Source organism: Emiliania huxleyi (genome assembly GCF_000372725.1).
Source record: "Emiliania huxleyi CCMP1516 unplaced genomic scaffold EMIHUscaffold_1, whole genome shotgun sequence".
Lineage (NCBI taxonomy): Eukaryota > Haptophyta > Isochrysidales > Noelaerhabdaceae > Emiliania > Emiliania huxleyi.
Genome location: NW_005202428.1, coordinates 1,175,246 through 1,188,769, shown reverse-complemented (window position 1 = coordinate 1,188,769; position 13,524 = coordinate 1,175,246). Strand labels below are relative to the sequence as shown.

Sequence of the window (13,524 nt, the reverse complement as noted above, 5' to 3'; positions counted from 1 at the left end):
CCCCCAATTTCCCGGGTCGGGGGAGCGCTTTGGCCCCAGCCCGCCAAGGGGGGGGGGGGGGAAGGACCGAAGCGGCCCCCTTCGGGGGTGCCCACCGGTGGCCCGGGCCGGGGGGGGCGGTCCCTGGTGGACGGCCACGGGGCTGGCACCGGCAGGGGGGACCTGGCCCCCAGAGGCCCGGGGGGAATTTCGATAAAAAATCGCGGTGGGGGGCCGCCTTTTTCCCCCGGCCTTCCCGGGGGGGGCCTTCCCGGCGCCCCTTTCTTGGGGGCCTTTTTTTCCGCGGCCTGGGTTTCCCCTTGGGCCCCCCCCCCCCCCCCCCCGCCCGCCGCTCCCCCCCCTCCGTCGCCCCCCTCCCCGCAGCCCCCTCCCCGCCGTCCTCCCCCCCCCTCCCCCCTCTCCGCCGCCCCCATCCCCGCCGTCCTCCCCCCCCGCGGCACTCCTCTCCCTCGCCGCCCTCCTCCCCGCCGCCCTCCTTCCCGTCGCCCTCCCCCTCGCCACCCCCCCCGCCGACGCCTCCCCCTCCGCCGCCCTCCCCCCCACCGCCCTCCCCGCCGCCCTCGTCCCCGCCGCCCCCCTTCTCGCGACCATCGTCTCCGCCGCCTTCGTCTCCCCCTCCGCCACCCTCTCCTCCGCCGCCCCCCCCTTCGCCTCCCCCCTCTCCGCCGCCCCCATCCCCGCCGTCCTCTCCCCCGCCGCACCCCTCTCCCTCGCCGCCCTCCTCCCCGCCGCGGGCATCGCTGCGGCAAAAAGCGCCCGTCCTTTGCTTTGCGTGTCTCGAGGCCGGTATTCTCGTATTATCGTATTATCGTGCGCAGTATGGTATTGCGTGGAGGCGGTCGTACAGTATTTTCGTATCACTAGCTCCGAGTAGAGGGGGCGTTCTGCAGTTAAGGGGAAACCTGGTACACGGGGCCCTCTCGGAGAGTATCTCGTATTACTAGCTCCGAGTAGACGTATTACTAGCTCCGAGTAGAGGGCAGCGTCCTGCAGTTAAGGGGAAACCTGGTACGCGGGGCCAACCATGGCCCTGCGACCGCGCACCCCCCCACGGTCGAGGAAGAGGGTGCGTTCTGCAGTTAAGGGGTAACCCGGTACACGGAGCCATCCCTCGGAGACGTGTTATGGCCCTGCGACCGCGCACCCCCGGGGCTAGGGCTCTCTTGCCCGCAACCCGATGCCGAGCGTCCGGCCAACTGGATGCGCTTCTTAGCTCCCCGGTCCTGGACGTGAGGTTGCTGACCGCACTCCAAGTGCTCCAAGTGCTGCCTAGCGCTCTGTTGCCTACACACGCACACACGCACGCACACACAACACACACACACAACACACACACACACGTGCTTGGAGCGGCTTTTCTCCCGCGTTCCAGCAGCGAGGCAGGCGTCGACCACCTCAGACAGTTCGCTCGGCGAGGCCCGAGGCACAGAGATGGAGGCCTCTCCGCAGGGGCGAGGGCGCCGCCAGACCGAGCAAGCGCGTGGCCCTGAAGGCATTAACGGAATGCGGCTCGGCCGCTCGCTCGCGGGGTCGCCGGGGTCTGTCTGTGCACCTCCATCAGAGTGATTCTGAGATCAGGTTGGGCGACTGGCAGACATTTCAAAAATTTGGCGCCGCAGGCGCCCGCTGCGTGCCCACCATGGTTGGGCGCGCAGCGAAGAAAATTTTGCGCTCTCGACAGCCTTTTCTAATAGGAAAATGGCCTCTACTCGGCGCCATACCGCTTGTCGGCGCACAGCGGAGTTCGCAAGCCGGACCTGCTGCCTTCCCTTCTACGTACACTTTCAGAATGGAGGCTCAAACGCAGCGCAGGGCTCAGACCAAGTGCAAGTCGATTTGTACCACAAAGTTGGTAGACAGTGCCAAAACCGCGGAACCGAAAATGGCGTTTAATTTCGCGCACCTGCTGTCCGCCGCCTGTGGCGGCGCTCCGCACCGCTTGAGGCGCCTGCGGCGCCCCTGGCGGCGCGCTGTCCGCGCGCCCCTCTGTGGTTTTCGTGGGAGGCTCGGCTCTCGTAAGTCTCGATTTGTACAGGATTTCGACGTTAGTGGCAAAACTGCGGAACCGAAAATGGCGTTTAATTTTGCGCACCTGCTGTCCGCCGCCTGCGGCGGCGCTCCGCGCCGCTTGGGGCGCCTGCGGCGACCCCCTGGCAGTGGCAGCAGTGGTGTGTACGGCTGCGGGTGCGCCCGGTACACAAAACCGGCGCTCTATGGCGTGCTCCGGGGGAGCACGACTACGCAGTCGTGGCTTCCACACGCGAGAGAGTGGCTTCTATATTTACGAAAACATTGGGCGTCCCTAGTGCCGCATCCATAAGAAGTGACGTCACGGTTCCAGGAGCGCCTGGCGCGGCACAGCTTAGAGTGGCAGCCGAGCGCCGGCCACGACTATCGAGTCGCCGTCGCGGAGCTGAGGGCTGGCCGACGGGTGGCGCGGTCTTCCTCCCAGCGCCGCCCATCGGTCAGCCCTCAGATCGATCGATCGGCGCTCAAAGTCGCTTCAGATCCGAGAAAGCTGCTGGCGCCGCTGCCGATCCCAGCCGCGACGCCAGCAGCTTCCTCTGCTCTCCAATGCGCCGAGAAGCGACGCGGCGGTGCTCGGCTCGCCATGCACGATGACGGCTCCGCTGGGTGCTCGTCGGCCGGTCCGGTGGCACCCTATTCGCGCGTCACCTGCCGGCGTCCCGACGACAGCCTCGCGCCGCCGCTGATGGAGGGGCGGTCGGCGCCACTGCCGCCGCGCCGCCGGTGGGAGAGGCACTGGTGGTGGCCTGGGCGGCCCTCCGCCGCCGCTCGGCGCGCCCGGGCAGCGGTGGCAGCCTGCGCCGCCCCCGCTTCGAGCGGGCGCCCCCGCTTCGAGCGGGCGCCCCCCCGCTTCCAGCGGGCGCCCGGGACGGGTTCCCCGCTTCGAGCGGGGAGATGCGGCCTGGGATTCGCTTTCTGAAATGTCTGCCTCCAAAGGGGAAACGACTAACCTGATCTCAGAATCACTCATCAGGTCGGTCGGTACGCGGCACCGCCTCGTCCAGCGCGGAGCTGCAGCAGCCGCACCACCGCCGCCACCCGTCGACCCAGCGCCAGTCGACCCTGCCGCCGCCGCTGGCGGCTTGGCCGCACCGTGCTTGAAGTGCCGTGCTTGAAGTGCCGGACGGCAGCCTCATCGCCACATCGGCGTCGGTTGGTTGGTCCCTCGGCCTTGTCTGTTCCGTTCTTCTTTCTTATTTTTGCGATGCCGGCTTCTTTTGGCCTCCCATACCCTACGCGTGTAACAGAACGATTTCTTTCTCTCAGGGGCGGGCGGCGCCGCAGGGCTCGCGCTCGCAGGCGCCTCCGTGGCCTGCGCCTGCCGCTCGTGGCGCACCGCGCGCTCGAGCTGCGAGTGCGGGTGCAGCTGTACGATGACGTCGCCGCTCTGCGTCGCGGTGAAGGAGACCGAGTACGGCGCTTCGCCGTCGTTCTTCTTCTCCGCGTAGACGAGCGCGTAGTCGCACACCTGTCGTTGGTGGTCAGTGAAGATGGTCTCTGTGCAGCGCTCGGCGGAGCCGACGCGAGAGAAGTGCCGCCTGAACGCCATGCGTTCAGGCGCTGTTTGAATTCTTTTCTCCTCCCATACCTTAGGCAGGCCACGATTTCTTCTCTCAGGTAGCGGACGCCGCTCGAGAGGCTCGACGGGCCCAAGACGTGAAACACCGGCTCTCTTTGCAGTGTGCCCCATGAGCGGCCTCAAATCGAGCGAGGACCGCCGGCGCGAGGTGCGCTGTCGCGCGCCCAGCCTCGGACGCCGTCGCACGCGCTGCCGCGCACGCGAGCGCTGCGAGCGCCGCCTGCACTCACGTGTCCGGCCGCCGCGCGCACAGAGGGAGCTCGAGGAAGCGCGCAAGGCGGGAACCATCCCGGCCGAGCGCGATGCCGATGGCAACGAGATCAACCCGCACATCCCGCAGTTTATGGCGCAGGCGCGCATCCCCTCGACCCGCCGCCGCCACCGTACACCACCACGTCGCGCCCCTCGCCGCCGCCCAAGCCGCCCGTGCCGCCTCCCCGCGCGACTCGCGCCGCCCCTCCCGCCCTCGCCAGGCTCCGTGGTACCTCAACGCCGAGGGGCCCGGCCTGAAGCACCAGAAGAACCTCAAGCAGAAAGGGCAAGTCGCGAGCGCCACCGACTTCAAGCCGCGCGGACAGAAGGCCGGCCCCGCCGCAACCTACTTCCGCAAGGGCGCCTGCACCAACTGCGGCGCGATGACGCACTCCACCAAGGTGGACACCTCCGAGACACCTCCGAGACACCTCTGAGACACCTCCGAGTCCGCAGACGCTTCCTAGACGCCTCTCAGACGCCCCTCAGGCGCCCCCCCCCCCGGCCCCCCCCCCCTCCAGCCCTCCAGCCCCTCTCCGCCCGCAGGACTGCGTCGAGCGGCCCCGCAAGAAGGGCGCAAGGTACTCTGGCAAGGACATCAAGCCGGACGAGGTGACGGTCGACATGGCGTACGACTACGCGGGCAAGCGCGACCACTGGGCGCAGTTCGACCCGGCCGCGCACATGGACAAGATCCGAGCCCACGAGGCGGAGGCCGAGGTGCGGCGCAAGGCCGCCCAGCAAAAGAAGCTCGGAGAGCTGGCGGCGCGCGAGCGGAAGCGCGAGCGCAGGGGCAAGGGCAAGGAGGGGGGCGAGGGCGACTCGGCGACCGACACCGACACGGACGGCAGCGTGGGTCCGTCGGACGACGAGAAGGTAGACGAGGCGGAGCAGGTCATCATCGGGCAGGACGTCAAGGCGCCGGCCGGCAAGGCGAAGGCGTCGGTGCGCAACCTGCGCATCCGCGAGGACACGGCCAAGTACCTGCTCAACCTCGACGTCAACTCGGCCTACTACGACCCGAAGACGCGCTCCATGCGCGACAACCCGCTGCGCGGCTCCGCCCTCGCGGACGCGTCGACCTTTGCGGGCGACAACTTCCAGCGCGCGACCGGCGACGCGGTTCAGATGGCGCAGCTGCAGCTGTACGAGTTTGAGGCGTACGAGAAGGGCCAGTCGATGCAGATGAACGCCGACCCGACGACGGTCGAGATGATGAACAAGATCTACCGCGAGAAGAAGGAGAAGCTCAAGGACACGCGCTCAAACAAGATCCTCGAAAAGTACGGAGGGCAGCAGCACCTGGCCGCACCGCCCAAGGAGCTGCTCTTCGCGCAGACAGAGGACTACGTCGAGTACGACCGCTCGGGCGGGCTGCGCGCGGGCAAGGAGAAGGCGGTCGCCAAGTCGCGCTACGAGGAGGACGTCCTCGAGCAAAACCACCTCGCCGTCTGGGGCTCCCACTTCGACACGACGACCTTTCGCTGGGGCTACGCCGACGACCACTCGACGCTGCGCAACTCGTACTCGACGGGCGCGGCGGGCAGGCGCGCGAGGGAGATGGCGGCGGCGGCGCTCTCCGCGCCGGCCGCCGCGGCGGGCAGCGGCGACGCGGCGGGCGGCGCGGCGGCTGGCGGGCTGAGTGCGGCGAGCAGCGGCTCGCTCGACCAGCGATCGCTCTACGGCGCGGGGGAGGGGCTGGGCGAGGCGCACCTCGACGAGGCAAAGGCGCGCGCTCGCACACCCGCTGTCCTCGCCCCCGCCCCTCGCGGCCGCGTCCGTCTCCGCCGCCGCCCCTCACCGCCGCCTTTGCCGCCGCCCTCGCCGCCGCCCTCGCTTGCACCCTCGCCGCCGCCGCCCCGAGAGGGAGAGAGAGAGGGCGAGAGGCGAGGCGGCGCGTGCGAGCGGCCCCTCACACACGGCCTCCTTCGAGGCAGGTGCGCGCCGCGATGGAGGCGGAGGCCATCCGCCGCTCGGGCGCAGAGGTCGACGACCGCAAGAGAAAGTTCAACTCGATGCAGGCGCGTGCCCTCCCTCGCCGCACCAGCCGCGGCCGCGAGGCCACCGGACCCGTCTCCTATCGAGCCCACCCTCGCCCCCCGCCCGGCGACATGCACCCGCACCCTTCTCGGACCCTCCTCGGACCCTTCTCGCGCAGGCCGACGAGACGAGCGCGGAGGCGATGGAGGCGTACTACCGCTCCAAGCAGCGGGCAGACGACCCGATGGCGGGCTTATAGGCAGGGTGCGCCCGTGCGTGCGGTGGCGCACGCGAAGCTCGCGAGCGGGGCGACTCGCGGGGGTGTGCACACATTTCGGCGCGGGCGTGTCACGTGTGCGCACGCGCACACACGGTCACACGACACACCCCCGTGCGGCCCCGACCGTCTGGGCCGTCGCTCGACGATTCAGGCCCGAGTATTGGTCAAATCGCCGGCCCCCTGCATCGCGCCCTGGCGACGCCCCAGTGTTGTAACCTGTGTTTGGTGAATAATCTCGCATGCTGTGTATCAAAAAGAAGGAGGCAGTGTTTCACAGCTCACACCAGTCACCACACTCGCGAGAGCCGAGGGGCCTGCTTGGTGGTCATGACTGGCCGGACGTGGCAGCGCCTCACCGCCTCCGGAAGGTGATTCGTCCCTTTGTCAAGTCGTACGGAGAGATTTCACACGTGACGTGGTCGCCGACCAATATCTTGATGTAGTTCTTGCGGATCTTGCCAGAGACGTGGGCGAGAATGACCTGCTCGGTGTCATCGAGCTGCACCCTAAAGTTCGCGTTCGGCAGCGCCTCGAGCACCACGCCCTCCAGCTCGAGCATGTCCTTGTTCGCCTTCATCTGCACCGCCGCCGCCGCGGAGCGCGAGTGGCCCGGCGGCACCGCGTGGAGCACGGCAGCGCCCGCGACGACGGGCGCGGCGACCGGCGAGGAGGGCTGTCGGCCGACGGCGAGCCGCGACGCGGGGTGGTGCGCGAGCGCGGGCGATGCGGCGAAGCCGAAACAGCCCGGGGCCGCGAGCAGCAGCAGCAGCGGCGTGGCGCTGGCGCTCGAGGAGACTGCCATATCTCAGAACCAACGAGAGTAAACGGATAGAAACCAGAACACCACGAGCCCTCGCACATGACAAGCGATCCCACGATTGCGAATGTGGGGACTACATGATTACAGGAAGGGTGGAGGGGCCCGTCTGCAGAGCTAGGCGGCGCGGGCACCCCCCACTGGGGCCGAGGACAAGAAACCGTTCGCCACTTGCTTGTTCATTTTGCTTGTTGATCCCGTCGGTACGCTCCTTGCGCGCCTGCTTGTTGATGTTGTCGGCGTCGCCCGCCGACGGCGCACATACGAGTATTTTCTTTTTCGACTAGCGAGTTCCTGATGGCGTCGTTGACTCCCTGGCACCGCCTCGCGACGCGCCCCGCCGAGCCGTCAGCTCGAGCTGAGGTGCGCACCATTTGCGTCATCGGCGCCGGGCCGTCGGGCCTCGTAGCGGCAAAGCATCTGAGGGACGTGGGCTACACCGTGACGGTCCTCGAGAGGTCCTCAAAGGTCGGCGGCACGTTTGTGCACAAGGCGTACGACGACGCGCGGCTGGTGAGCTCCAAGTACCTGACAGCCTTCTCGGACCTCCGCTCGCCGACCACTGCCGCCGACCACATGAGCTTGCCCGAGTACGTCGCCTACCTCGAAGAGTACTGCGACCGGCAGGAGCTCTGGTCCCTCATGCGCTTCGGGACGGAGGTGCTGCGCGTGACGCGCGAGACGGTGAACGGCGCGCTCGTGTACAATGTCGAGACGCGGGCGTCGGAGGCGTACCCGGCCGATGCAGGCGGCGCGGCGCAGGCGGGCGAGGGCAGGACGCGGACAGCGCAGTTTGACGCGGTGTGCGTCTGCTCGGGGCTGCATGAGGTGCCCTACACGCCTGCGATTGCCGGCGCCGACAGCTTCGACGGCGTGTCGCTCCACTCGTGCGAATACAAGGAGCGGAGACACAACACTTCCACGAGCACTGCGCCTTGCACTCTCAATGCCGTGCCGCCCGTCTCCAATGTCTCCAATGGGGCGTGGAGATGCGAGGGCTGCCTTGTGAACTGTTGACGAGAGTTGTGAATTGCCTTAGGAGCGGAGCCTCTTCAAGGGGCGGCGCGTGCTCGTGCTCGGCTGCGGCGAGACGGGCATGGGCAGATAGATGGGGAGGCGAGACACAGTCAGACCAGCGACTGGCACACCGGCATAATCTGGGTGGACGCGAGGGCCGGGGATGGCGGCCACACTGGAGCGACACACACACACACACACACACACACACACACACACACACACACACACACACACACACGCACGCACGCGGAGACAAGACACTCAGCCAGTCGCACCTCTTGAGCGTACTTGCCACAGGCATGGACCTGGCCTACCGCGCGGTGCACACGGCGGCCGCCACGGCCGCTTGCGTCCCGCGAGGCTCCGCACGCGACGGTCGCGCCGTGTGGGACCGACTCTCTTTGGCGAGTGTAGGCCATCTCGGTCAAGCGCGGCTTCCTGGCGGTCCCATACGAGGGGTGGGGCGGCGTGCCGCTCGACACGCTCATCGCCAACCTCTTCGAGCACTGCCACGAGCACTGGTTGCTGCACGCTCTCCACGTCAAGTGGGCGGTCACAACCGTCTTCATCCGCGCCGGGTTCTGGCTCACGACGGGCAGCTCCGCTGGGTGGGACCAGTGGGTGGGGCACGTCGAGCAGGCGCCTCTAATTCATTGATTATTAAGTACTCTCTTAATTAACGAGGAGTGGGTGGGGCACGTCGAGCAGGCGCCTCTTCATTCATTGATTATTAATTAATCTCTTAATCAACGAGGAGTGGGTGGGGCACGTCGAGCAGGCGCCTCTCCCGCTCCACTCTCTGCCCTGGCCCTGCCCGCCGCCTCATTTCGCCGCCTCTCCCCACCTCAGCTCTCACTGCCTCCTCTCTCACCGCCGCCTCTCTCCCGTCCGCTGCCTCTCTTCACGCGGTCGCCCCTCCAAAAGCTGCTCCACTCCCCCCCTTGCCGGCTCGAGCAGGTCAAGCGCGGCCACCACATCCTCTGCAAGTCCACCGCCGCCCTGCCCTTCATGAACCGGCCCGCCAAGCGGAAGACGGGCCCAGATGCGGAAGACACACCGCTCTCAAACCAGCACAGTGACGCGTATTCCTGCGGTACCCCGCTGTACTGACTGTGTCCGCTGTACCCGTCGCCCGTGTATTCCTGCGGTGCTCCGCGCATCCGCCGACCTGACTTGTGGCGCGCTCGCGAGGCAGGAAGACGTGGCGCCACCGCCTCTGGTCGTGGCTCGACCCGCCGCACAAGCGGGTCGACAAGGACATCCTCACCTTCCCCGCCCCCGCAAAGATCGACGGCCGCCGCGTCACCTTTGTCGACGGCACCACCTTCGAGGCGGACGTGCTCGTCTACGCGACCGGCTACTGCCAGCGCTTCCCCTTCCTCGAGCCCGTCTCCTGCCCGCCGCCCGCTGCCGGCGGCGCAGGCGAGGCGGGCGGCTGGCGAGGCGGCAGCGGCGCGAGGGGGGAGGAGGACCCGCTGCCGAGCGAGCACTTCATCGTGTCTGCGGAGGTGCGACGTAGATGCCGAGTACTACCCCCCCCCCCCTCCCTCCTCCCCCGTATTCGCGTACAGCCGCGTCCCGGCTGGAGGCGGCTGTGCGGCACAGCGCCTCTCTTCGCGACCCTCTCTCCTCGCCCGCAGGAGCCCACCCTCGCCTTCCTCGGCTTCGTCAGGCCGAACGTGGGCGCGATCCCGCCAATGTCGGAGCTGCAGGTGCTGTGGTGGATCGAGAAGCTGCGCGGCCGCATCGCCGCAGGGCACGCCCCTCCCTCGTACGGCTTGCTCGGCAAGAAGCTGGTGTATGGGGTCGACTACGGCAACTACATGCACCAGCTGGCCGCGGAGTTCGGCGCGGTGCCTTCGCTCTGGTCCCTCGCCCGCCGCCCTCGCGTGCTCGTCGCCTACTGCCTCGGCCAGGCCTACGTCTCATTCTTCCGGCTGCAGGGGCCGTTCGCGTCGCAGGAGGCGTGGGAGGTCGCCGCGACCGAGCTGTACGCCCCCGTGCTGCGACGCGGCATCGCCACCAACCTGGTCTTCCTCGCGGTGATGCTCGTCTTCGGTAGCATGAGCGCGGCTCTCTGCGCGGCGGAGGCGGTCCTCGCACTGCCTCGCGCCGCAGTGAGACTGGCGGCGGCGGTGCCGCGCCGCCTGCTCGCTGCCCGGCGGCATCGCGATTAGTGTGCGGCGCGATATATAAGCGCTGGGCGAATCGAATGGCGTGGCTAGTGCCATTTCACTCTGACACGCTAATCTCTTGAAAACGTCTCCAACGGAGCTCCGTGTTGCTTCCAGCGCCCTCCCCCGCGCTCCCTGCGGCCATGGCCGATGCTCCTAGAAAGAGAGGTCATCTGGCTACCGCGAGAGCGACCCAACTCGTCGACATCGTCCGATGATGGTGCCGCAAAGTCAGCCTTCGGAGGCTATCGTGGGGTCGAGCCGGCAGTAGCCGTGACATGTGGTTCCACCACCCCTCGTAGGCTTTGCCTCTGACCGCCACCGTTCCCAGGCTGCCTAATTGGATGGAAAGGAAGGCTCGGCGAGCGTATAGAAGCGTGCTCGACCTCGTCGTGGCAACGTGTACGGCAGCGCTGGTAGGCGCGATGAGCGTCGTGCCACCTTACCCGAGACGGGTCGCAGGCGTCGTACCGAGCGCGTCGAGACCGTGTCCTGATGTGATCTGCACGGGTGAGTCACGTCGGCGTCAAAGGAGCGACGTGCGACCTGTCAGAGCTTGATCTCCAATCTCAGCGGCGTCGAGTCGTCTCCGGCGGCGACAATTTTGTCCCTCCCCAGGACGCACAGAATCAGCTGCGACCCCGCCGAGTGGACGGGGGGACTCCGCGCCACCTGCCGGGTGCCCCCGTCCACTTGGCGGGGTCGCAGCTGCCTCTGGAAGGCACCGAGAGGGACAAAATGGCGCAAATGGTCAAATCAAGGTTTTGTAACGCGAGCTGTGCCACAGTGAAATGGCACTAGCCCGTGTGCTTTACATATAATAAACTATAATAAAAGGACTACATTATTTGTGTGCGCGCGCGCCCACGCACACAGGCGTAGGGCGCGCCGCCCGTCATTCCAGCTCCAGGACTTGCCTTGAGTCCATGACTTTCGCCCTACTTGAGTCGCGCCTTGACGGTCCTCGAGACGCCCGCCCCTTGCTGAGCCGCTCTTCCGTCGCCCGGCGGACCTCGCCCATGTGCTCGGTCCACGGCCCCGGCTCGCCCTTGATCAGCTTGTGGACGTGGCCGACCATGCGCGCGCCGTAGAGAATCGCGAGCAGAAACTCGACCAGGTTCATCGACAGGTAGTAGCCGAGGGCACTGCGCCAGTAGTAGTGGCAAACGAGTAGCATCGGGATGAAGGCGATGCCTGCAGCCAGCGCGCACAGCGACATGTACCGGAAGTCGTGCGACGTGTTGAGGCCGACGCGGGCCGTCATAAAGATCATTCGCACCCCGACGACAGGCCCGAGAGCGACGAAAACGCCCGGGAGGTTGAAGGCGGACGTCTCGGTCCCACCGCCGGGGGTCATAAAGACATTGGCGTACGCGCCCGTGCAGTTGGCGCTCGATGCGTAGACGCATGCGGTCTTGCCGTAGCTCTGCGTAAACTCGTCTCGCCATATGATCGAGGCGATGACTGAGTAGACTGACATGATGAGCGAGAGGAGGAAGACGGCGAGGAACATCTGCAGATATGCGCGGTGCCGGCCGTTTGCGATCAGCTTCGAGCCCATCGTGCGGAACATGATGATGTAGCCTTGCACGTTTGCGGGACCCAGGACCCAATATGCAGCGGCTGGCGCGGAGAGTTTGTACGCCAGCTCGGCCGACTGGCTGGCGGCGAGGTATATGGTTGCGGTGCGTGAGACCTGAATGACCAGGTCGATGATCATCAGCTCGGAGCTCTCACGCAGCACCTTGAGCATGACCTCCCTCGGTGACGTCTCGCCCGGCGCGCCCGGGGGTGCTTTTCGCCACGGCAGGAGCAGCCGCAGGTCGTAACGCTTCTGGAGGTCGCGCGCGCACGCAATGAAGAGGAGCAGCGCGATGGCGTTGATCCAGTCGTCGGTGCCCATCGCCACGCCGAGCAGCGTCAGCGGCGAGAAGCCGTTTGTGCTCGTCGCCGGCTTGCCAACGAACCAGATTACGAGCGGCAAGCCGCCGCTGAGGATCGAGGGCATCAGGTACGTGATCAGGTAGCCCGAGCCCAGCATGAAGCCGTCGACGCCCTTTCGCATGAACCCGCCGATCCAGACGGCGGTGGCGAGCAGCCAGTACGAGCGCGCTGCGGCGAGCAGCGTCGCGGGCTCCGGCACGAGAGAGCAGCCCTCCTCGAGCAGCTGCTGGTTGGAGGAGGAGGAGGGGTCGAGGAGGACCGCGGCCGAGGGCGAGAGCGCGATGGCCATCATGCAGAGGAAGGCGAGCAGGCCGGTGGCGATGCCGCCGACGATGGAGATGTGCAGAAGCAGGTTGAGCTCCGCGTTGCGGCCGGCGGCGATGGCGTACGAGACGCGCACCACCATCCCGTCCTCGAGGAAGGCAAAGATCTCGCGCACGGGCGCGATAAATGAGGAGATTGCGAGCTCGGCGGAGCGCTCGGTCGGGTCGAGCGTCGCCTGGATCTCTGGCGCCATGATTGAGCCCTGCATGATGCCCGCCGAGAGGCTGAGCATAAAGACGATGAATAGGACGAGCATTCCGAGGCCGTCGTACTGTCGGAACATATGCTCCATAGGGTCGTCAACCTCCCTCTCCGTGACACTCGTGCCCGCGCTCGCGCCGGCAGATAGACCTTCCCTGAGCGTGATCGGCAGGCTGCCGTCCGTGAGCGCCGATGCCCTCGCCGTCTCCCCGAGGCCGAGCGCCTTGACAGTGTAGGCGTGGGCGTGGCCCGGTATCAGGAGCTTGCACCCAGGGCCAAGATCCGGAAGGTACCAGTCAACGAAGAGCACGTCGTCCTTGGCGTGCGCTTCGCGGGCCAAGGCCATGGCCGACCTGGCCTCCTCCTTGCCGCGCAACCAAGAGCCGACGACCTGCTTCAAGGTTTCGTAGCCAACCACGCCGATGACGAGCGGGACCCAGAAGGGCGGCTGCGACGAGTTGGGCTTGCAGCACTCGTCGGACGTCTCGCCGCGCATGTTGCTGACACAGAGCTCGGTGCTGAAGACGCACACCGGTGCAGAGTAGCCGGGGACATCCGTGTAGACGCCATGGGTCACCAGCGAGCCGTTTGGCAGAAAGTACCTGTATGGGAGGCTGTCGTCGTACTCGCAGGTGTCCATAGGAATAGGACGAGCCTGTGCGAGCCGTGCGAGCCGAGCGAGCCGGGAGCCGCCGCTCGACGGACCGCCTTGCGTGCGCCGTTTTTTTTTTCTAAGATTCCTACTCACGGGTGGGTCCTGCCTGGCTCCATTTTATTTATTTCCCGACCCTGTGCCTTGAGCCGTCCTCCCTCGCCCTCCCTTGCAAGCCTCCTGCAAAGAGGTGTAGCTGTGTCTGTCTTTCTGTTGAGTGTTGTTGTGAGGGGGGGAAGACGAAAAGTAGTGCTCCCTGTATGTGTCACCTCT

General features: G+C 66.9%; 4 protein-coding genes across 4 annotated transcripts; 3 read left to right on the top strand and 1 right to left on the bottom strand.

The window, feature by feature from the left end:
* Positions 1-3,649: 3,649 nt before the first annotated feature.
* On the top strand, positions 3,650-5,452 carry EMIHUDRAFT_414359 (hypothetical protein; the record flags this gene model as incomplete). The annotated part of the gene is made up of 4 exons (XM_005794088.1): positions 3,650-3,755; positions 3,861-3,959; positions 4,081-4,260; positions 4,406-5,452. Coding segments are annotated over exons 1-4 (1,365 nt in total), but the record flags the coding sequence as incomplete, so codon positions are not given.
* A 359-nt stretch (positions 5,453-5,811) lies between these two features.
* On the top strand, positions 5,812-6,364 carry EMIHUDRAFT_460970 (hypothetical protein; the record flags this gene model as incomplete). The annotated part of the gene is made up of 2 exons (XM_005794087.1): positions 5,812-5,880; positions 6,018-6,364. Coding segments are annotated over 2 exons (400 nt in total), but the record flags the coding sequence as incomplete, so codon positions are not given.
* A 231-nt stretch (positions 6,365-6,595) lies between these two features.
* On the top strand, positions 6,596-10,133 carry EMIHUDRAFT_94953 (hypothetical protein; the record flags this gene model as incomplete). Its single annotated transcript, XM_005794086.1, has 6 exons — positions 6,596-6,825; positions 7,224-7,764; positions 8,371-8,577; positions 8,914-9,031; positions 9,148-9,464; positions 9,597-10,133. The coding sequence occupies 6 exons, from the start codon at positions 6,596-6,598 to the stop codon at positions 10,131-10,133; spliced, it is 1,950 nt and encodes a 649-aa protein (XP_005794143.1).
* An 892-nt stretch (positions 10,134-11,025) lies between these two features.
* On the bottom strand, positions 11,026-13,239 carry EMIHUDRAFT_194182 (hypothetical protein; the record flags this gene model as incomplete). Its single annotated transcript, XM_005794085.1, has 1 exon — positions 11,026-13,239. One exon carries the CDS (start codon positions 13,237-13,239, stop codon positions 11,026-11,028), a length of 2,214 nt encoding a protein of 737 aa, XP_005794142.1.
* Between the last annotated feature and the right edge of the window lie 285 nt (positions 13,240-13,524).